This window comes from Lampris incognitus, chromosome 1 (genome assembly GCF_029633865.1).
Source record: "Lampris incognitus isolate fLamInc1 chromosome 1, fLamInc1.hap2, whole genome shotgun sequence".
NCBI classification, from domain to species: domain Eukaryota; kingdom Metazoa; phylum Chordata; class Actinopteri; order Lampriformes; family Lampridae; genus Lampris; species Lampris incognitus.
The window spans coordinates 8,006,541-8,030,540 of NC_079211.1; the positions used below are offsets into that span (position 1 = coordinate 8,006,541).

At 47.5% G+C, this 24,000-nt stretch overlaps 1 protein-coding gene across 1 annotated transcript in view; it reads left to right on the forward strand.

Moving 5' to 3' along the window:
- The window catches only part of afg2a (AFG2 AAA ATPase homolog A), a 230,219-nt gene that overhangs the window by 180,569 nt on the left and 25,650 nt on the right, over positions 1-24,000 (forward strand). The window contains exon 16 of the mRNA XM_056286923.1: positions 10,652-10,816. Within this exon, the coding sequence (XP_056142898.1) occupies positions 10,652-10,816 (165 nt within the window). The remainder of the gene's footprint in view (positions 1-10,651; positions 10,817-24,000) is intronic.

Sequence of the window (24,000 nt, forward strand, 5' to 3'; positions counted from 1 at the left end):
GCTCTCTCTCTCGCTCCTCTCTCTCTCTCTCTCTCTCTCTCTTGCTCTCTCTCTCTCTCTCTCTCTCTCTCTCTCTCTCTCTCTCTCGCTCTCTCTCTCTCGCTCTCTCTCTCTCTCTCTCGCTCTCTCTCTCGCTCTCACTCGCTCTCTCTCTCTCGCTCTCTCTCTCCTCTCTCTCTCTCTCTCTCTCTCTCTCTCTCTCTCTCTCACATATTAAAGGTCCGACATTGAGTTGTAGCTTGTTGGTATTTCTCACCCGGGGGCATTGCTAATTACTAATGGCTGCTGTGTAATGACGCCTGTCATTTCGGTGGTGCAGCGAGGTTTGATGCAACCTCCTGTTAGCGGGACATTCGGTTTTAAAGGCCCAGAATAAAGGAGGATATTTTCTAGCTGGAGGAAGAGTGTATTTTTTTGTCTTGGTTGTGTTTTTTTTTTTTTTGGGGGGGGGGTGGGGGGGGGCTCCTTCTCAGCCAGATTGAGTCTGTAAAAAGAATCACTTCGCTCAGCCTCACTTTTTATGGTGTGTCAAAGTCAAAACTGGTTTAAAAAAATGTGGGGCGTCCAGGTAGCGCAGCGGTCTATTCCGTTGCCTACCAACACGGGGCTCGCCGGTTCGAATCCCCGTGTTACCTCCGGCTTGGTCGGGCGTCCCTACAGACACAATTGGCCGTGTCTGCGGGTGGGAAACCGGGTGTAGGTATGCGTCCTGGTCGCTGCACTAGCGCCTCCTGTGGTCGGATGGGGAGCCTGTTCAGGGGGAGGGAGAACTGGGGGGAATAGCGTGATCCTCCCACCTGCTACCTCCTCCCGGTGAAACTCCTCACTGTCAGGTGAAAAGAAGCGGCTGGTGACGCCGCATGTATGGGAGGAGGCGTGTGGTAGTCTGCAGCCCTCCCCGGGTCAGCAGAGGCGGGTGGAGCAGCGACCAGGACGGCTCAGAAGAGTGGGGTAATTGGCCGAGTGCAATGGGGAGAAAATGGGGGGGGGGGGATTTCTAAAAAAAAATTCTTCTTTGGAAGAATTTTTCAATTTTTTTAAAGATTTCGTTTTCAGTTCACGTCACGCAATCTTTTGCTTTTTACTCGTCATTAATTGATCGGAAAATCTGCTTGTTGAGTGCAAACCATCTTTTTCTTCTTCTTCTTCTCAAACCTCCCCTTTTTCCACCCTCAACCTTTCCTCCTCCCCTCTCTGTCTCCTACCCATGGAGTCCAGAGTTCAGGTGGAAAGATGCCTTGGAGAAAAAAAAACCCCGTCGTCACATGCCAAGCAACAGCCCCCACTACCACTACTACCACACACACCTCCCTCACTACTCCCCCCCTACCCCATATCGTTGAGGACAGGAAGTGTATCTTGTAAAGTGATGAATGAGCCCCTGGGGGGCGGGGGGGGGGGGCAGTCAGATAAGTTTAACAATCTCAAAGGTTTCAGCAGCACCTTGGAGCCAGCAGGCCTGGAAGCCACGCACACAAAGAAGTAACATCTGATAAAGTACCGCTAACTAGTTTTTACACACCACATGGGGGTGGGAGGGTGCAACTCAGTGCCACTAAAGTAGAGCCGCAGTTAAAACAGTGGGAAGGAGCGGTTGTGTATATGTGTGTGTGTGTGTGTGATTGTGAAGATGTGTGTGCGTATGTGTGTTTTTTCCGTGTGTGTTTTCGCCGGGGGTCAGCAGGTTTGCGTTGGCATGCGGCCGCTTGATACTTCCATAGAGAGCAACTCAGGAAGTGTCCCTGGCACATCCACAACAGACTGAAACACACACACACACACACACACAAACACACACACAAACACACACACCTGGCTCAGCTCATGGTAACAAACAACATACCCCCCCCCCCTTCCTCCTCCTAATGATGGGAACCTGCCGACAAAGGGACAACCTTTCGGTGCCTCTTCCTCCTTCCAGACTCTTGTTGTCAGGCTGAATAAAAACGGTTGTTTACCTGCAGCCAGTAGTCCGACGAAGGTGAATAGCCGAGTTATAGAATGGAAGTTGTGTTCCGTGTGACCGTTGTGTTCGAGGCTTTTTGTAAAAAAAATTTCCGTTTCTGTTATTTCACCCGCCGAAAAACGTGAGGATGTTAATTTCCTCCGTAGTCTTTTTTCTTTCTGATTTTTCCTTTTTTCTCCCAATTTAGTGGCCAATTGATCCCTATTTTAATTCAAACACCCACCCTCGTATTGCGTGCGTTCGCCAACTGCATCTCTCCGGCCGGCAGTCTCGAAGGAAAGCGCCTCCCCACTTTCGTGACAAGGCGAATCCAAGCCGAACCACTGTTTTTCCGACACACACAGAGACGCATTCACATGACGAACACAAGCCGACTCCGCCCCCCTCCCGAAGACAGCGTTGCCAATGATTGCTGCTTCACCGAGTCCGGCCATAGTCGGATCTGACGAGACCGGGGCGCGAACCCCGGTCCCCAGTGGGCAACTGCATCGACACCAAGCCGATGCTTAGACCGCTACGCCACCGCGGACCCACATTTCCTCTGTAGTCTTTTGACAGGATCCCTAAGTGGGAGGGGGGCGGTATGCTTTGTTAAGACATCAGGAACAGTTTATTGTCATTTCTTACGTGTACTTGCATACACAAAGAAACCAAATTTCAACACAAAAAACACACATCCAAATTTCCCAAAAACTTCACCACCAAAAACAGAGAGAACAACGCAACAAACACACAAACGGTGAACAACACACTCCGCACAGTGCGACGCAATCCCAAAGATGTCCTCTGTCCAGAGAACGACTGCCAGCCAGGATGACTGTCAGAACTGCCGGTCTGAATGGGCGAGCCGTTAGCTTAGCCTGCCCCGCTTCCACGTCCTGCCAGACCGCTCTCAGTGTTTCCTCCCCGGGTACAGCTCCAGGCAGGGGCCGTGGTCCCTGGGCCCACAGGACGCAGCAGACCAGGCTCCCCTAACCCATCTATTGCGAGCTCGGGCACCTTCGACACACCTCCCCGCACTCCACACGACGACGCAGACGCAGACAAAAACACTGCACAGTTACTGCTAGGCGAGGCCGCCGCCAGACCGCCTCGGTGTTTCTTCTCGGGTACAGCTCTGGCCAGGCAGGGCCGTACTGCTCCGGAAAGGGCTGTAAGCTCTCTCAGCCGACCCAGCACCGGCTCTCCGAGCCATTAAACGAAGAAAAAAATCGACGAACAAAACAAAAAGCATCACATGAAGACACAAACCTAGAGACAGACATGGACGAAGACGCCGCATAGGCCGCCGCAAATGTGAGTTCGCACCGCCATCTTCCCACCATGGGAACGTCAGTATAAACTGTGTTTTTCTCCTTCCTCATTGACGTAGCATCTGAAACCTTCATCCTTATATCAACCTTCAGATCAATCTGAGCGTTCAAGAACTGATGTGAGCACAAGACTTGGTCTCTGTCTCCTCTGTAAGGACCATGATATCATTCAGTAATCTTATATGTGGGACAATGTTTTAAGAGGGCGGCACGGTGGCGCAGTGGTTAGCGCAGGTGCTCCGGTTTCCTCCCACAGTCCAAAGACATGCAGGTCAGGTGAATCGGCCGTACTAAATAGTCCCTAGGTGTGAATGTGTGTGTGTGTGTGTGTGGGCCCTGTGATGGCCTGGCGGTCTGTCCAGGGTGTCTCCCCGCCTGCCGCCCAATGGCTGCCGGGATAGGCTTCAGCATCCCAGCGACCCTGAGAGCAGGATAAGAGGTTTGGATAATGGATGGATGGATTATTGAGCATGAACATTGTTCCATTCTTGCTCCGGAAATGCGGCAGTTTACTGCCGCTCGCCATGTTGTCCTTTGTCCATCGTTTCCCGGTCAGATGGCGGTAACTTTTCAGTGCGTGCCCACGACCAGTTCTCTGAAGGAACTGCGATTACAGTGTTTACAAATCACAGTAAATGGAATGGGTGATGAAGAATCTAGCTCTGTTAATGTCACAATACTGGCGTTGATGTAGACCTTCATATAAGATAGCTTGATTAAGGTGTTCATATGGCAATTACTGCCTTAATCTGATAAAAAATTTTATTTACATGTAAACACACTGATCTGATCGCTGGTGTCCATGTAGCATAGTAAACACACTATTCCGTTGCCTACCAACACAGGGATCGCCGATTCGAATCCCTGTATTACCTCTGGCTTGGTCGGGCATCCCTACAGACACAATTGGCCGTGTCTGTGGGTGGGAAGCCGGATGTGGGTACGTGTCCTGGTCAGTGCACTAGCACCTCTTCTGGTCAGTTGGGGCGCCTGTTTGGGGGAGAGGGGGAACTGGCTTGATCCTCCCACGCGCTACGTCCCCCCTGGTGAAACTCCTCACTGTCAGGTGAAAAGAAGCGGCTGGCGACTCCACATGTATCGGGGGAGAAGTGGTAGTCTGCAGCCCTCCCCAGATTGGCAGGGGGGGTGGAGGGAGCAGTGACTGGGACAGTTCGGAAGAGTGGGGTAATTGACCAAGTACAACTGGGGAGAAAAGGGGGGCAAAAACAAAAAAAAACACACTGATTGCATTCCATTATTCCAGGCCTCTGTTACAGTACACATTTACTTACTTTACACTATCCTATCTGCCTCGGCAACTACCCCTCTGTCCACCACCTGAAGGAGGGTCACCTGATTCCATACAACCAACCCCTTCCCTTCGCCAGAGGAACATTTTCATCTCTGGAATCGGCGGCTGTGTTGTGGTTACCTCTGGACAGCTACCTGTGTTTGTCTCTGGTTTCCAGCCATCTCACGTTCCACATTCGAGGATGTGGTCGGGGACTCAAAACATCAGGCGGGAAGTTAAATAAGTAAATATAGATAAATAAAAACAAGAAATATGGGGACCCCATTTTTGGCTTGCTTGCCAGTCAGAAGGGATGCGGCAGCAGTTGCTCCTGCTTTTGATGTTTCCTAAATATTCCCGGAGAATGTTTTGCCCTGCAGTCCTTGTGAGAGTTTGCAGTGTTGAGGGTCATTTCTTTCAGAGTCGGCGCTTTATTTACGTGGCGTCGTTTGGAACCGAGGTTTCAAAGTGTTTCACTACAACACCAAAACAAAAGCAGCCAATAGATAAACCGCAAACATATAAGTTTAAAGAAGAAAAACAAAACAATTTAAGAACAGTCGGAAACGGTAAAGATCCCAATACAAAGCCTTGGTCTTCATCGATTCAGATGGTGAGATGGTCTGATGTCAAGTTGGACGTCAGTGACGGCAGGATCCCTTAAGTTTCAACACAAGGCTAAAGAATAATAATGGCGCTACCAGCTGTGTGCCATTGTTTTCACCTTCTCTCTTCTTCTAGCCCAGAGAAGACTGTGTGAATGTGAGGCGCATGAGATGTGCTTATCTCCTGGGCTAGCTGGCTAATCAATGGTCGACACAAAGCAAAAGCACACCATACCACGACTTGCCCCAGCCTGGCCTGAACGCAGCTTATGAAGACAAGGCATATTTGTCTGTCCGTCTGCGTGTCTGTGTTTGAGCGCCTGCTTCTTAATGACGTCTGACAAGCGAGACAGCCGCAGCTTTGGGTACTCAAGGGACTGTTTTGGGGTCACGGAGATGTGATCTGTTGGAAGTGGGAGCGTTTATCAGATAACGTCAACATTGTCTCCACACCGGCTGTTGCGAAGTTGAACAAGTTTAATTTCATTTAACCAACCCCCCCCACCCCCACATCCTCCTCCCTCTCCCCTGACCATTCAGAACAACGTCAAATTTGGGGGGGTGGAGGTGGAGTAGGCGTCAGTGCCTGGTTCATCAACGTAACAAGCAACCAGTAGTACAGAGGTCAGGAGTCAAAGCCACAGCACTGTAACAATACTCCTGTGACCTTAGGAAGGTCACGTAAGGGAAAGAAGTGCAGAAGCAGATAAAAAGAGAGTTAACCCTTCTGCTGCCCTACGGGTCAGAAAGGCCCATAACAGTGTTGAACAGCAGAGAAAAGACTCTAAATTATCTTTTTTCAACCTGAAATGCGATGACTTTTCCTAGAGTGACCCCAACATTAGAAAAAGTGAAACACTGTTTTTGGTTCATAGTTCCATGAAAGCTGTACACCACTAGGGTACTAAGTTTGCCACAGGGTCATGTTTGACCCTAAGACATGTTTGGGTCATGTTTGACCCTAAGACATGTTGGGGTCATGTTTGACCCTATAAAAACAAGTGGTGTCCACTGAGTCTTTCTGCACTGTGAAGAGGGAAAACCCAGATAGTCACAAAGTTTGTGATGAGTGACAGGTTGTTTCTTCGTGCAAAATAGATTTGGGGTTTCAAATTAAATGAAGAGTGCTTTAATTTGGAGCTTTAATGAAGGCGAGTCATAAATGACCCTTAAGACAAGGGCAGTATACAGAATGTGTGGACAACACAAGAGTTAAGGAAGGAGTTAGATGGGCTTTTTCCTTAAAAATAAGAGTGTTAAAGTGAGTAAAGGTGGGAGATCGGAGGGTCTGCAGAACCGGCCAAGGCTTTATTGGGCCCTAAGCAGAATTTGATTTGCCCGCCTCACCCCCCACCTTAAACCCACCTCCCACCACTGACAATATGATGTCCATGCTTGATCGTTACCATATCATTGTCATGACTTACTACTGTGCTGGGAAGTCTTCAAGTAAATCAGCAGACAATGCATTTACTGAACAAGTTAACTATTTTAATTGCTTTTGAACTGTGCAAAAGTGCAGAACAGTAACAAAGAAATAAAACGTTTTCTGACATAAAATGCAAATGCAAAAACAGACAATGTTAAATAAATTAAATAGAAACCTAAATAACGACATACAGTGAACAGAGGGAACATCTAACATCTAACGATATAACAATAATGTGCATGAACCTGACCCCAGCTCTGACAAAGGCAGCGGAAATGATTAAACCAGTCGTATTAATTTGTCAGTCAAAATATTTAGTTTTTGTTTTTTTGGTGATTACTACTGATATGATATATCACACACACAAAAATATTATATTTATCAACCTGCCGTGTTTGACATTTCAAGCGCCCTTGGGGGCCCCCTGAGGGCACAGGGGGCCCTAAGCGACCGCTTGGTTCGCTTCTGCCTTGGACCGGCTCTGGGTCTTTGCACAAATATTTGAATTAATTTAATGCAAATTCTGGTTTTATATGTGATGTTTTAATCATTTCTTGAATAACGTCTTTCTCTATTTTATTTATGGTGGTTGTGGTGATTAAAAACCTTAGAAAAACGCTTGTTCTCGCTATCGCCACTCCCTCTCTGCATTCACTGTAGCTCGCTCAACCAACGCTGATTTCTGTCGCTGCTCGAGCTACTTCAACCATGCGCCACTCACTGCCACGTGGAAGTGCCATAGTCTCCAATGTTAAAATTCCGCTATTAAAATAGAACTTCAGAAGTAGAATTAATCACAGTCACGGCTAGAAATCATCTCAGTAGCAACAATAAAACATCTCCCATGGCTGATCTGTTTTCTTACCGTTGCCTCGCACATGCGTGACTCATATCTACGGTTGAGTCAAAACGTTATGTATTTGGGTGGGATTCTTGAAAGTAAGCGAGAAGTGATCGTATTTTGCAAGCCAGCAAACCAATCACTGCTGATCTCAGCACGGGAGAACTGGAGGAACACTGGATAAACCAAAAATAGTTCACCTTATTCCCCTCACCGCCATGTGCCTTAGTCGCCAATGTTAAAACTCCACTATAAAAATACAATTTCATAGGCGTCCGGGTGGTGTGGCGGTCTATTCTGTTGCCTACCAACACGGGGATCACCTGTTCGAATCCCTGTGTTACCTCCGGCTTGGTCGGGCATCTCTACATACACAATTGGCTGTGTCTGTGGATGGGAAGCCGGATGTGGGTGTGTGTCCTGGTCACTGCTCTAGCGCCTCCTCTGGTCGGTCAGAGTGCCTGTTCAGGGGGGAAGGTGAACTGGGGGGAATAGCTTGATCCTCTCACGCGCTACGTCCCCCTGGTGAAACTCCTCACTGTCAGGTGAAAAGAAGCGGCTGACGACTCCACATGTATCGGAGGAGGCATGTGGTAGTCTGCAGCCCTCCCCGGATCGGCAGAGGGGGTGGAGCAGCAACTGGGATGGCTCGGAAGGTAATTAGCCACGTATAATTGGGGGGAAAAGGGGTGTGTGTGTAAATAAATAAATGAAATTTCAAGACCAGCCAATCGCCTTCATTCATTTTATATCATGAAAACCGTGACGGTTAAACACATTTGAAGATTTTTAATAAGGTCTTTGAAATAATGATAGCCTGATCTGCCATTTTATGTCAGACGTGCTCGGATTCGTGTGAGGGTCCGCCTAGGAGGCTGGGTATCTACAGACTGACAGGCAAAACTTTTTTATTTGGTAGATTTCTTAGCTTGAGCACTCTATGTTAAAACGTTTTTTCCCCATATTTCCTGATCAATCAATTTTGGCACAGCGCAGAAGTGTTATAATGTCAGGAAAAGCACTGGTTTTTCTGTGTGTGTGTGTGTGTGTGTGTGTGTCCCTTCTCCCACTAGGCAAAAAAGTTTGGTTTGTTGCCAAGTTTGAGCACCGGAGAAGGGGAGGTATACTAGGGGTGGTGAAACAACGGTCTCCCCTGGATATGGAGAGGCTCAATGACTGTTTAGCTATGACAGACTGGTCTGTCTTTAAGGAGTCACGCCATGATTTAGACGAGTACACCAGTACTATTATGTGTTAATTCCATTTCTCAGAAACTGTGTGCGTTCCATCCAAGACAGTGACTGTGTTTAGTAACAACAACTTCAAGATGTTATAGGTCACTGATTCAGTCATACTAACAATAGGCGGTAATGGCACATCTTGTTTATGTATCTTAGGTAAAACATACAGACTAGATGCCTCCCCCGGGTGTAATCTGTGGTACAAAATTCTGTCAATAGCATTGTCTTGTTGTAACGGCTTCAGACAATCTATCACCTTTTTCCTTATAACCACTGCCTGGATCTCATGTTAGGGGCTCCTAAGTGTTTATGTTGCTGAGTAACGTCCTAACTTTCTCATGATAGTCTGTCTAGTTTAATGAAACAGTGCATCTGCTTTTGCCAGCCAGAAGGATTCTGATGTTATTGTCCTTACTGAGAGTCATGAGTGCATTCCTCTTGTCTCTATTGATGTTGGTCGGCGGCGGCTTTGTATTTCTGAGGTAGGCTGAAAGTTTCATCGGCAGTTGCTCCACTTCTGGATCCATGATGTTGTTACGGATTGCTGATTCCGTGGCTGTGGTCAGTTCCACTCGTGGGACTTGCCTCGGTGTGACAGCAAAATTAAGCCCCTTAGCAAGGATGTCTTTCTCCGCTTGGGTGAGTTGTCTGTCAGACAGATTCTTCACCCATTACTCGACCTCACCGGCGTGTGTCTGGCGTCCATCTCTCTGTCTGCTGTTGATGCCGTTTCTCCCACTAAACGTTGTGTCCAGATGAACTGATTCAACTTTCTGGGATTTCCTTACCTGGATTATTGAGCATGCATCAAGACATCTGGGTCTTGGACTTCTTACTGGGCAGGACACAGGTTGTCAAAGTCAACAATAGATTTTCAGACTCATTGACCATTAGCACAGGTGCCCCTCGGAGGTGTGTCCTCTCCCCTCTGCTCTACTCATTATGTACCAATGACTATAAATCAAACTCTGACACTGTAAAAATGCCCAAGTTTGCTGATGATACAACGCTGGTGGGGCTGATTTCCTGTAATGATGAGGCAACTTATAGAAAGGAGGTCTCCTCTCTTGTCAACTGATGTAGCAATAACAATCTGGAACTGAACATTCACAAAACTAAAGTACTTGTGGTTGACTTCCATAAAAATCAAGGAGAGCTACTACTTCTGGCTATTAACCAAGTGGTAGAGGGAGTGGATTATTTCAAATTCCTTGGGACTACAATCTCCTCCTCCCTGAAATGGGAGGACAACTTCACCACCATCCAGAAGAAAGCTCACCAACGACTATTCTTTCTAAGGCATCTTAGGAAATTTGGAGTATCAAGGGTTGCAATGTTACAGTTCTACAGAGCTGTAATAGTGTGCTGACTTTCTAAATAACTGTATGGTATGGCAGTTCTGCAGCCCATGAGAAAAAAACTGTTGGACAGAGTTGTGTGCACAGCAGTCCGCATCCTAAATGCTTCTCTGATTGTACAAGTATAGTCTCCTTAAGCACATGCACTTTAATTTGTCACTTTAAGGGCGTGGGAAATATGGTTGTATTAGCTGAATTATAATTGTAACAGTGTTTTTGTGAACACTCCTTGTATGTGTTGTGTAGTTATATGTTTACTGTTGTTATCCTTGAGCACACTGTAACAAATGCCAAATCAGCTGTAAAGTTGATATGGCAATAAATGATTGAATCTTGAATCTTGGGAGAGCCATACGCCCGGCAGAGATCTAAGTGTACTCTAGTTTGCATGTTTTGTTCCCTAACTAATGATTGTATTCATTAAATACTTGTCCAAACAAAGGACATTTATTTTTATAGATCTTTAAAATGAAGATTCATCATGAAGTGATTTACCAAATAACAGTGAATACAACCACTGTCAGGCAGCCTGGCTAAAGGTAATGGATAAATTCATTTCATGTGTGTAAATCCATTCTTCCTGCATTCTTCCTTCCATGTTCCACAGGCTCTCATGCGTCCTGGTCGCCTCGATCGAATCATCTACGTTCCGCTCCCTGACGCTCCAACACGAAGGGCGATCTTTTCCCTTCAGCTCCGCAACATGCCAGTGGATGAGGACGTGTGTCTGGACAACCTGGTGGCTCGAACCAACAAGTACTCTGGAGCTGAGGTAGGTATTTTTTTTACATTCAAATCCAAAGGTGTGGAGTGGAGCCCTTATCCAGAACCTCTCAAGATTCAGACATGCTGACGAACCCATAGATCTTTAATCAGTTTTACGTGTCGGACTTGTGTGAACGCGAGCCAGAGTCAATAATCCGTAAAATGTGGATCGGCAGTTTTCTGACGCGCGACCGAGCATAATTTAGGGAACATTACCAAACAACAAGTGTGAAGAAAAGTCGCCAGATTGCTGCATTAAGACTCTTTAACAGGAGCAAGCGAATCAGTTACAAGGAATGGATCTGCAGTTGGTTCACGGCAGATGAAGTGTGAGATTTATTTTTAAACCAGTAAAAGTAGCAGTATATTTAAAATATCTGGAAAATGGACGACCTCAATTTAGGAGAGCTTCTTTCAGTTCGTGCAGGATGAAATCAAGAGTCAGCTGTGTGGAACAGTTGTTTGTCAATGATAATAACATGTAACTGTACATTATAATGGTACAGATAATCAAGAATAAATAAATAATAAGTAAATAAATGCAAAAATCTCATTAGAGATGTAGTTTATGATATAAAGACATCCTACACAAGCAGGGAACGAGACAGAAAACACCATCATTTTGTGTGAATAAATGCTACCTGTCAATCTGACTGATCGAAGCTGTATGTGGGAACAGGGAAACCCACCGCTGGCGCCAGAAAAAAATCATTCTGACAATATTACAGAATTGATGTTTGAAAGCAGCTTAAGTGCAAATAAAATTTATCTTTCATCGATGTCTCCACTTTGCCTCAAAGTACCGCCATCGAACAGGCAGAGGGCTCTATCTTACACCTGGTGCAAAGTGGCGCCAAGCGCAATGCAAGCGTCTTTGCTAGTTTCAGACCGACGCGGTTGTCATTCTCCCGTCCAGCGCCCATGTTGTTTAAGTAACAAATGTACTTTCGCCCATCTGAGTGCCCATGGGCGTGGTGGTCTTAAACTGAGGTGTGGTCAGGTGTATTGTTGGTGCACTGCTATGTTGAGGCAGCAGAAAGCGATTGATCAACAAAAAACCTGGTCTTAAGTCAATGCCGCAGTATTTTAGTGTTATTTTAAGGGTGCATTAATAACATAGTAATATGCACCTACATAGGCAGGTGCACAACGCGTTCTTTCCTACTACTTGGTAAATCCGCCATTATGATAGCGACACACCAAGGTGCAAGCACACCTGGCTTTTACAGGGGATGAGAGATGACTCTGATTGGTTCATTTCATCCATCCATTGTCCGAACCGCTGATCCTGCTCTCAGGGTCACGGTGATGCTGGACCCTATCTCAGCAGTCATTGGGCGGCAGGCGGGGAGACACCCTGGACAGGCCGCTAGGCCAACACAGGGCTGAGACACACACACACCAGGGGTGGAGAAATTGGTAGCCCGGGCACCCGGGACAAGCAGATTAAGTGCCCGGGCTACCACTTGTTAATACTTAAAAGCCCGGTGGACAAGTGACTAACATTAAACTGTCTACAACTTTTTTTTCCTCCTCTGTTGACTAAAAAATCATGTCGGCTCACCATTGGCTGTAAATACCAAAATAAAATCTTCATTTGCGGTTTATTTTTGAAAACGCAATATTAGACATTCCAATTGGTTCTTGAATTTCTGGCGGGATCGCTACTGCTGCTTATCACTGGTGCACACACACTCGTGTCTGTGCTGCTGGACGTCTGCGAGCTGAGGTCTCATGAATTATTACCCCGTACAGTGGAATCTACCACAGCGACCCTACGGAGAACTTCCACAAGTTATGGCAATTTGTAAGTGCTAAATTGCGTTAGCTGGCTAATTAGTAGAGTTTACTAATGTACTGGTAGCTGAGGTAGTTGATTTATTAGAATAGCTAGTGAACATAACCACATTGGTTAGCTAGCTGTTAGCTAAATTAACTAGCGCAGCAACGTTAGCTAGCTAGCTAATGTTAGCTAACAACCACATTGGTTACCTGTTAGCTAAAATTAACTAGCTAGCAAAGCAGCAACGTTAGCTAACGCTAGATAGTCTGGATAGCTATCGACATATTTTAGATGGAAGTAATATTAAAACATATCGTTAACGTTGTTTTAGTCTATTTAGCCAACTAATTTACGTTAGTTGCATCACGGCGTCGCGGCGAAGCTGAAGGAGGCATGTATTTGCTTTTGAGATATGGATTTAATGTATCGACACCTGACGCAGCCGACGACGGTCCCCGTGCAAGCACCAGCAGTTCCTCTGACAAGAACAAAAGCTATCAAACGCACTGGTCAAACACTTTCAAATGGCTATCCACCAAGGGCAAGGACGATAGCGATGAGGAGACTACGGCAAAAATGTTTTGCACTGTGTGCAGGAAGCATCTGGACGTCGCGGACAAAACAAGCCCCTTTTTTACAGGAACGTCCAACTTTTGAGTTGACCCAATTAAAAGCCGTGGTTGTAGTGTGGGCTACAAAAGCTGTTTAACACGCAAACAAACATTACCAACGAAAGATACCCTGACCCGGGACGATCCCAAAGGTTGTACTACTCCGGGGCTCAAACCCATGACCTTCTTGCTGTGAGGCGACCGTGCTAACCACTGCGCCACCCTGTCTATTTCATGTTATGCCCAAAACACACCTACGATTAATGAAGCGACTCAGTACAACCCCGCTGAACCATGCGCCTTAGTTTGCACTCAAATTATCCGCTGCTAAACTAGCAAAAGTGGATTGGGACGCGCCCGAAATGCACTTGCACCATGCGCTTTAGACCATGTGCTTAGATCGTTAAACTATAGCTCAGAAACTCCTTTGTGTCACCACAAAATGTGTCGTTGTGACAATAAAAACCTAAGCCTTTTGCAAATAAATTATTTTGGGGTGCTGACACAGGGTTTCTGTGTGTACTGGAAACTTATAAACTGGTTTACCAGTCATGAAGAACACCAACAAGATGGTGTGATTAATAAATTGCCCTGCGGATATTGTTGAGGACATGGAAAATTATTATTTAAAGTTATGTTTCTAAAATGTATTATTACCAGCTGAGGTGGCATATATTTAGTGTAATTTTTAGCCAAGATCACACTTGGTTGGGCGTCCGGGTGGCGTGGCGGCCTACCAACACAGGGATCGGCGGTTCAGATCCCCGTGTTACCTCCGGCTTGGTCGGGCGTCCCTACAGACACAACTGGCCGTTTCTGCGAGTGGGAAGCCGGATGTGGGTATGTGTCCTGGTCGCTGCACCAGCACGGGGGGAGGGGGAACCGGGGTGAATAGTGTGATCCTCCCACGCACTACGTCCTCCTGGTGAAACTCCTCACTGTCAGGTGAAAAGAAGTGGCTGGCGACTCCACATGTATCGGAGGAGGCATGTGGTACGGCAGAGGGGGTGGAGCAGTGACCGGGACGGCTCGGAAGAGTGGGGTAATTGGCCAAGTACAATTGGGGGGAAAAAGGGGGGGGGTCGCAAATGGTTATCTGCTGAGATGTGCCATATGAAGTTTGGCGTTATGATCAGTGAGCAGCTAAGTGATCTATACTGAATTACGAGACCTTCTGTCAACAGTGAATGTCATGTATATCCAAGCAAACGTCCTGGAAAATGTCCTTGGAAAGTCCTGGAAATGTCCTAAAAAGAGTGAGAACTCTGTGAAGGTCTTGGCTCATCTTTTATATAACAATACATGTAGAGTCATTTTAACTTCTATATGCACCGTGTTTAGCACATAACAGGGCACATTTTTATGAGACAATGCAATTAAAGCCCTTTGTACAGCCTCTTTCTGTCTCTCTCTCTCTCTCTCTCTCTCTCTCTCTCTCTCTCTCTCTCTCTCTCTCTCTCTCTCTCTCTGTCTGTCTGTCTGTCTGTCTGTCTGTCTGTCTGTCTGTCTGTCCCTTACTCTCTTTCTCTCTCTCTCTCTCTCTCTCTCTCTCTCTCTCTCTCTCTCTCTCTCTCTCTCTCTCTCTCTCTCTCTCTCTCTCTCTCTCTCTCTCTCTCTCTCTCTCTCTCTCTCTCTCTCTGTCTCTCTCTCTGTCTCTGTCCTTTACTTTCTCTTCCTCTCTCACTCTCTGTCTGTCTGTCTGTCCCTTACTCTCTCTCTCTCTCTGTCTCTCTCTCTGTCTCTCTGTCTGTCTGTCCCTTACTCTCTCTCTGTCTGTCTCTCTCTATGTCTGTCCCTTACTCTGTGTGTGTGTGTGTCTCTCTGTGTCTCTCTCTCTGTCTGTCTGTCCCTTACTCTCTCTCTATGTCTGTCCCTTACTCTGTGTGTGTGTGTGTGTGTGTGTGTGTCTCTCTCTCTCTGTGTCTCTCTCTCTGTCCGTCTGTCCCTTACTCTCTCTCTATGTCTCTCTGTCTGTCTGTCTGTCTCCATTCTCTCTTTCCCTTACTCTTTCTGTCGCTCTCTCTGTCTTGCTCTGTCTCTCTCCTCTCTCTGTCTGTCTCTCTCCTCTCTCTGTCTGTCCCTTACTCTCTCTCTCTGTCTCTCTGTCTCTCTGTCCCTTACTCTTGGTAAGGGAAAATGTTTGACCCCAGCCGTTGAGGGTGCACACAGCACAGAGAACATTGTGACGCACTAATACTTGCACGCAAGACACACACCGTATCATTCCTCCTGCGCTGTGATTATCTGTTGTATATTTTAGCTCGGCTGCTCAGATTACAGACATTGTAGAAATGTCAGCCTGGCCTTCTGACAAGCCTGCAGAGCAGCTAGCATGTCGTGGCTTGGCAGGCTGTGAAAACACGGATCTCACCGCCGAGCCGTTGCTGCCGTCTGTGTGACATGTTAGTAAACACTGCTGCGTATTTGTAAGATCTTGTTTTTGTCCATTTGGCCGTGTCAGAAATTGCAGGAGACAAGATTGTTTGGCCGGAGAGGTTTTGATTTTGGCACGAGACAGACATTTAGAGACGACACACACAAACACACAAACGCCGGCTTGCCCTTGCAGCATGCTGTGAGGATTATTTGGTGTGCTGTCGAGGTGTCGAGATGTTGGCCCGTCTTTACCAGCCTCTCACAGAGGAGCTTACTATCCATTATCCTCGTCCACCTCATATCCTGGAGGTAGGAGCCCTCTCCCTGACACCCCACCCCCTCCCCACCCTCCCAGAAGGTGCCCCCACCTTTAAGAGAAAAAAAAAAAGAAAGAGGCGGCTGGTACACCTGGAGGAAGTATGCGTTGAAAATCAATCCCTCGCTATCAGGTGTTGCGTTTGACGTCGGGGTGTTTGTGAAAGAGACTCGGCTTTGGAATGGAGGTTTGTCGTCACTTGCCGTGTTGTCAACTCTGAAAACCCCCCGAAACTTCAAAACAAGCTGGAGTCCAGACGATCACACAGAGCCGAGTCTGGGTTTTACCCACCATACACTGGACCATATATAACAAGGCTACACAGTACACAGGGTTTTATGATGTATATTAAGTACCGTGCACCCCCCCACTTTCATCCAAACACACACCCACATACACACACGTGCATACGTGAACTCAAACGATCGGTGGGTTGTGACTCTTAAGGGCTGTAGTTTCCGGACACTGCACGGCCGGCAGTAGCACTAACGCACACGTAGTCATAATAATAATAATAATAATAATAAGTACTGACAGTTTCCTTCAGCTTTCAGCGTGACATTGGGACTGTGCATCATAAATATTCTCTCAGATAAATAAACGAGGGGCGTCCGGGGAGTGTGGCGGTCTATTCCGTTGCTTACCAACACAGGGCTCGCCGGTTCGAATCCCCATGTTACCTCCGGTTTGGTCGGGCGTCCCTACAGACACAATTGGCCGTGTCTATGGGTGGGAAGCCGGATGTGGGTATGTGTGTGTCCTGGTCGCTGCACTAGCGCCTCCCCTGGTTGGTCAGCGTGCCTGTTTGGGGTCCGTCCCCCTGGTGAAACTCCTCACTGTCAGGTGAAAAGAAGCGGCTGGCGACTCCACATGTATGGGAGGAGGCAAGTGGTAGTCTGCAGCCCTCCCCGGATCGCCAGGCGGGGTGGAGAGGCGACCGGCTCGGAAGAGTGGGGTATAATGAAGATAAGTTAATAAATAAGCTCAAAACCGTCCAGACTCACGGCACAGCTGATGCGAGTGGCGAGCACATCCATGAGTGAGTGACCACAATTTGAGATGCATAGCCCACGGCGTCATTCGCGCAGTACCGTGGGAAAAATACAATAAAATAATTACACCACCCCCGTCCTTTGGGGAGCGCGTCCTTGTGCTTCAGCGTATCAGCTTCCTCACGCCTCTAGGTGCACTTCTGATGGCCTCACGGTCTCACCATCCCACTTCTGACACCAATTTAGCAAATTCAGGGGGCAGCCAGGAACCGCCGCAGCAAGGAACCGCCGCAGCCAGGAACCGCCGCAGCCGGGACGCGAACCCGAGTCTGGGTGACTATATTAACCAGTCGACTAAAGGGTCTGACCCGTTAGCCAAGGGCTAGCGAGTCTAGTTATCTGTGGCTGTTGCACTATGAGTTTTAAATTAATTTCAAACACACAAAAATTCTGCACACGCACAGTGGTTAAAGCAACGCTGCATTCACTCTCTACACATGCGTGCCGAACCGAAAGACCCATACTGACAATCTTCAGTACGAGTACGTACGTGTACCATTACACCCCTACGAGGAAACTAGAGCCTTAAGCGTTTTCCCACCTTAGACTTTTTCATGTCTTAATTTATTACGGGGGGCTCCCAGAGGCTCTACAAATTCACATCGCCTCTAGAGATATGCTTTTACCCAACCATAAACATTATGAAATATTAACGTGGGTAGAATGTTCTTTATCTTCCTATTGCTTTCTTTGTACTGTGACCAATGAAAATCTCATCTTGGTTCTACAAGGGACCCAACACCTCTCCCCTGTTTGAAAAGCTCCCGACATGGGGGCAGAAAGTGTTGCCCCTGCCTTGGTCTGGTCAGTCTGAGGGAGTGTTGGCTCCGTACAGCGGCGGTCAGTCACTTGTCAAGCCAACACTTCCAGAGAGAGTGTGCTTGGGTTAAGGACACCACTGTAAAATGCCATAACGGGCTTAATAGTAATGGAGGCCACTCAAAAGAGTTGTGTAGTTTCATTCTCTTTCTCCCCCGCTCCTCTATTTACTGTAATCAGCATCGCGCTTTAACTCCTTACGAGAGGCACTGTACCAGAGAACTAAGTTTACATCTTTGATCGTCTACCAGCTTCTCCTTTAAACAGAAAACTTCTTTAAATGTCAATCTTCCTCTCGTCTCATCATCAGCCGCTTCTCCGGGGTCAGGTCGCGGTGGCAGCAAGCTAAGTAGGGCACTCCAGACATCCCTCTCCCCAGCAACGCCCTCCAGCTCCTCCTGGGGGATCCCGAGGCGTTCCCAGGCCAGACTGGACATGTAGTCCCTCCAGCGAGTTCTGGGTCTACCCCGGGGTCTCCTCCCAGTTGGACGTTCCCAGAAAACCTCCAAAGGAAGGTGCCCAGGAGGCGTCCTAATCAGATGCCCCAACCACCTCAACTGGCTCCTGTCGACGCGAAGGAGCAGCGGCTCTACTCCGAGCTCCCTCCGGATGTCCGAGCTCCTCACCCTATCTCTAAGGCTGAGCCCAGACACCCTACGGAGGAAACTCATTTCAGCCGCTTGTATTCGCGATCTCACCCTTTCAATCGCTACCCAAAGCTCATGACCATAGGTGAGGGTTGGAACGAAGATTGGCTGGTAAATCGAGAGCTTTGCCTCCCGGCTCAGCTCCCTCTTCACCACAACGGTCCGGTACAACATCTTCATCACTGCTGATGCTGCACCCATCCGATTGAAGTTTCAGTCTTTAAATCTTTAAATTCAGTTTCTACATGAAGACACAGACAGACACATCAGATCTTCCAAGTGACTGAATGTTGACTGATTTACTGTCTGTCTGATCAACAGACTGAACACTGACTGTCTGTCTGACTGACTTGCTAACGGTATAGCTAACGGTCTTTCTCGGTACTTTTCAGACGGCACGACGGACTGACTACCTTACTCGCTGTCTGTCTGTGTGTGAGTAGGAGGGAGGGATGATGAGGGGGTGAGGGATGCTTCACTCCAGGAGGGTCCGACTACCTGCAGCACTGACTTTAATTGCATTCCTGGGAATTGAAACTTTGTGCGTGCGTGTGTGTGTGTGTGTGTGCTAGCAAAGATGTGGACTCAGCTGTCAGCTCGGAGCTAGAAGCTTGTTAAAGTCACCCCCCCCTCCACCCCCGCCATGACAGGATACCTGCCCGAAGTGACATCTGGTTTCCTCACTATTTTCAACCCTCAACTCCCTAACAACCCCCACCCCCCCCCCCACCACCTCACCCCACCTTATACCCAGCCCGGATTGCCATCAGCTCTCTCCTCCTGCTCCCCCTCGCCCCTGCCGCCCTCCAAACAGAAGCAACATTCGATACTGTAATCGCTCTGCGTTGTGTCAAAGAACGGCCTGCTCACACCCCAAAGAAGGTACGATGCTGCTCTTACCCCCCCACCCCCCACCCCCGTCTCTCTGTCTCCCTCTCTCTCGCTCTCCCTCTCTTCTCTTACAATCAAGCCCTGACAGGAAAAAGACCCAGAGGATTTATTGCACGCTGTTGCACACGGCGAGTCAAATCGAGGTCTTACTTTGAGCCCGGCTGAGAAGCTGACGGCCTTCAGGGTTTTTAACGCTAACCTGGTTTTTTCATATATGTCAGGGTGCAACCTCCTCTTTTTCTGCGGAGGCAGCAGAGGAGAGTTTGACCCGTAAATCGAGGTCCCTATCGAGACCAGGAGACAGCAGACAAGTGTCAGGAATAAAGTTTGAAATGTAATGGTGGAAGTTGGTGGTGGGAAGTTTGAAAACGGGGATTTTCTTATACGTCGCAGCCTGATCGCAAACCAGGAAGTCAGTTTTCCGATTCAGCAGTTGTCCTTCAGTGATGTCATCACACTGTTAGAGACCCGCTGAAGACCGCTCGGTGGTCTGTCTGCTGCTGCGGCGATATCCCTTCACCAGAAGTATGTGTAGGTCACGTGGGAAAACCGGGACGGTTTCCCTTTATGTGGATCCAGCGTGTGTAGAAATCCCCTCCCCTTATGAGAAACGCCATCATTTCACAACACCTCCGTCCCGGCGAGGCCGCCCGGGCCTCCTGAAACACCGAGCGCCGGCGTTTCCAACATGATCCGCCGCAGCCCTATCAGACCATCTGAACTTTCCCGTCACAGTTGCGTTTGACTGCCCGCGACCTCCAGATCGGCATGCCTCTCCCTGTGACGGGGAGCGCCGCTCGGCCCGGGCCCAGGTGTCTGAGACGCTTGGCTGGCGGCCATTTAGAATCAGTGGCGCAATTGTTTTCTCAGCTCCGCTGTACTCGCTGGAAGTAGGGTCGAGTCCCTTCCACCGCGGGACGCACAACGCACGCACAGCGTACGATAATCTGCCACCACGGTGTCGCTCGGCACTTTGCGGTTGTGTTCTCCCTCCCCTGCAATACAGAGTTGTGTTCTCTCTCCCCTACAATACAGAGTTGTGTTCACCTTCCCGTGCAATACAGAGTTGTGTTCTCCCTCCCCTGCAATACAGAGTTGTGATCACCCTCCCCTGCAATACAGAGTTGTGTTCTCTCTCCCCTACAATACAGAGTTGTGTTCACCTTCCCGTGCAATACAGAGTTGTGTTCACCCTCCCCTGCAATACAGAGTTGTGTTCTCCCTCCCCTGCAATACAGAGTTGTGTTCTCCCTCCCCTACAATACAGAGTTGTGATCACCCTCCCCTGCAATACAGAGTTGTGTTCACCCTCCCCTACAATACAGAATTGTGTTCACCCTCCCCTGCAATACAGAGTTGTGTTCACCTTCCCGTGCAATACAGAGTTGTGTTCTCCCTCCCCTGCAATACAGAGTTGTGTTCACCCTCCCCTACAATAGAGTTGTGTTCACCTTCCCGTGCAATACAGAGTTGTGTTCACCCTCCCCTACAATAGAGTTGTGTTCACCTTCCCGTGCAATACAGAGTTGTGTTCACCCTCCCCTACAATAGAGTTGTGTTCACCTTCCCGTGCAATACAGAGTTGTGTTCTCCCTCCCCTGCAATACAGAGTTGTGTTCACCTTCCTGTGCAATACAGAGTTGTGTTCACCCTCCCCTGCAATACAGAGTTGTGTTCACCCTCCCCTGCAATACAGAGTTGTGTTCTCCCTCCCCTACAATACAGAATTGTGTTCACCCTCCCCTGCAATACAGAGTTGTGTTCACCTTCCCGTGCAATACAGAGTTGTGTTCTCCCTCCCCTGCAATACAGAGTTGTGTTCACCCTCCCGTGCAATACAGAGTTGTGTTCACCCTCCCCTACAATACCTCCCCTGCAATACAGAGTTGTCGGTCTGCCCTGACCAAAGTCAAGCTGTCAAGTTTTGAATGGTAAGGGATACAGACACAGGTTTTTAATGACAATTGGGTTTGTATATATACACATCACAAACACACATGCAGACACACACACACACACACACACATATAGATATGCATGCACGTATATATATATATATATATATATATATATATATATACACACACACATCACAAACACACATGCAGACACACACACACAGATATGCATGCATGTATACACACACACACACACACACACACACATCAAAAACACACCGCAAACAAATGCAGACACACACACACCACAAACTCACATGCAGACACACACATTGATACGCATGCATGCACACACAAACACACCACAAACACACATGCAGACACACACACACACATAGATATGCATTCACATACACACACACATGCAGACACACACATACACACACACCACAAACACACATGCACATGCAGACACACACACACACACACATACACATACCACACACACGCACACACACACTCACTCACAGCCAGCAAAACCACCCTCACAGGAAGACAAATGGTTTCCTCTTAACACCTGTTGTGGTTGTTGCTGTTCCTCCTCTGGCTCTGTTTTCCGTCTGTCTGATTTACGAGCCGGTATTTGTTGTTGTAAAGATTTTTATCACCAAGGACACCAGGCGCACTCAAAAAAAATGCATCAACAAACCTGTTGCTGTTTGAATAATAGTGACACGAAACAATGTATGAAGCAAGACACTGAAAGGTTTCGTCAACCTGCGAGTCTCGGAGAGCGTTTTACGTCAAATAAAAACATGCCGGTCTCAGGAACGCGTAGCTGACGTGGGCTGAAGTTGGCAGCAGTTCTGCAGAATCTACTTTTAACACTCAACTGAAGATGTGTGTGTGTGTGTGTGTGTGTGTGTGTGTGTGTTTACAAGTGTATCTCATGTGGTTTACCACAGCTGTGGTCGCACTGCCCCTTGGACAAACGGATTCAACAAGGAAAACACAATCGATTGCGCAACAGATCCTGAGGAAGAGCCGTTCACACCTGTGAGCGCTGAACTCTAGAGCAACCTCAGCTGCCGAGGCCCACTGGGAAGCGTTTTGCCTCTTGTCTTGCTGCTACAAATAAGAGGTTGTTCTTGATGGAGGTCAGATAAAGGTCAAACGCCCCTCCTTTGCCTTGAGCCGCCGTGTATTCCCGGTTTCATAGGGCTCAGCTCTTCTTGGCCCCTCGCTCTCCCGACCTGTGTCTCGTCAACTTCGTACCTAACATGTCACATCGAACGGCAGAGAGCTCTGCAGCCTCGCACCGCCAGCCCTGTCGTATGCACGTTATAGTGAAATAGTGCAGCCGGGGTGGTTCTTTGACTCCGCCCCATATATTAGAACCCTTTAACGCACACTGGAATGGATCATGCCATGGCCACTTGCAAAAAAAAATTAAAATCAAAGCATTTTTTAAATTAAATGTTTTTGGACTCGGAAATAAAAGGTTGTGAAGCAAAAGCTAGCCATTAAGCTAAAGCTTTGAATGTTTACTGCTCATGCTACTGGTTCAGTGTGTTGCTATGGTTACAGCATAGGAATTTAAAACAGCGATTAAACTTGAGCTGAACTACGTGTGTATTATACGGTTTTCGTGCACACCCTGCAGCCAATCAGAGACCAGTATTCTCAGTGGCCATAGTATAATATGCAATTAATACACGAGTTATAACAAAATAAGTGAAACTCAAAAGGATTGTTCAGTTTGCGGGGTATTTACTACCATATTTCCCAGAGTAAATGTTGCACCGGAGTATAAGTCGCACTTAACAAAAAAAACCACATTGTTGTGAGGAACACTGCTATCTAGTGGCCTTAGATAGAATACAGCGTATTCATCCAACAAGCTTATATTATAAATTGCTTCGGAAGATATGTTGCAGGACCAGCCAGAAAAGTAAAACGACAGTGACTTATAGTCTGTGAAATACCTGGAGTCAGAAAAAACGTAATATCCATCTTTTGTGGTGGAAGAATATGGATACGCTCCTATAACCTATTTTTTAGGATTTGTCATGTACTTATGGAGATGATGGTTCAGAAAAATTCATGCTAGATTAACGACTAAAAAGTATTAACGATTGGCTTCAGAGAAGTTGTACTTCCCTTTTTCTGGGAGGAGCTTCTAATGATCCTGGTAGACGTCCCACAGTCGAGCTAAGCTAGGCTAAACTAGCCGTTCAACATACCTTTAAACTGCACACATAGACTTCAAAAAAAGGTATCCACGAGTTTCTCTGACTCTATGTAAGTAGGACACTAGTAAATACCCCGGAAACCAAACTATCCCTATACCCCGGAAACCTAGCTATTAATGGTTATGTAACCACCACGGATAACTGGACTCGCTAGCTCTTGGCTAACGGGTCGGACCCTTTAGTCGACTGGTTAACATAGTCGCCCGTGGTGCGGGAGACCCGGGTTCGCTTCCCGGCTACCCCCCGAATTCGCTACCGTTATGTAAGTTATAAGTACATGGAGAGAAATATACGTGACTTTCAGTTTGTTTGGTTTCTTTTCCTGGTACCTCCTTCTGGAAAGATTGCTCTAAAGTCTCAGAGATATTGGAAGATGGTGGCCGTTGCACCCTTTACAAATGGCGGCTTATAGTTGTGTTGATCTGTGAAACGCGTCTTGTTCTGCCGGTCCACTCACTGCAAGTCATTATTGGTAAATCCAGTCAGTCGGTGAAATTAAAAAATGCTCTCGCTGCCCTCTTCATCCCGTTGACTCTTGTAAAGAGA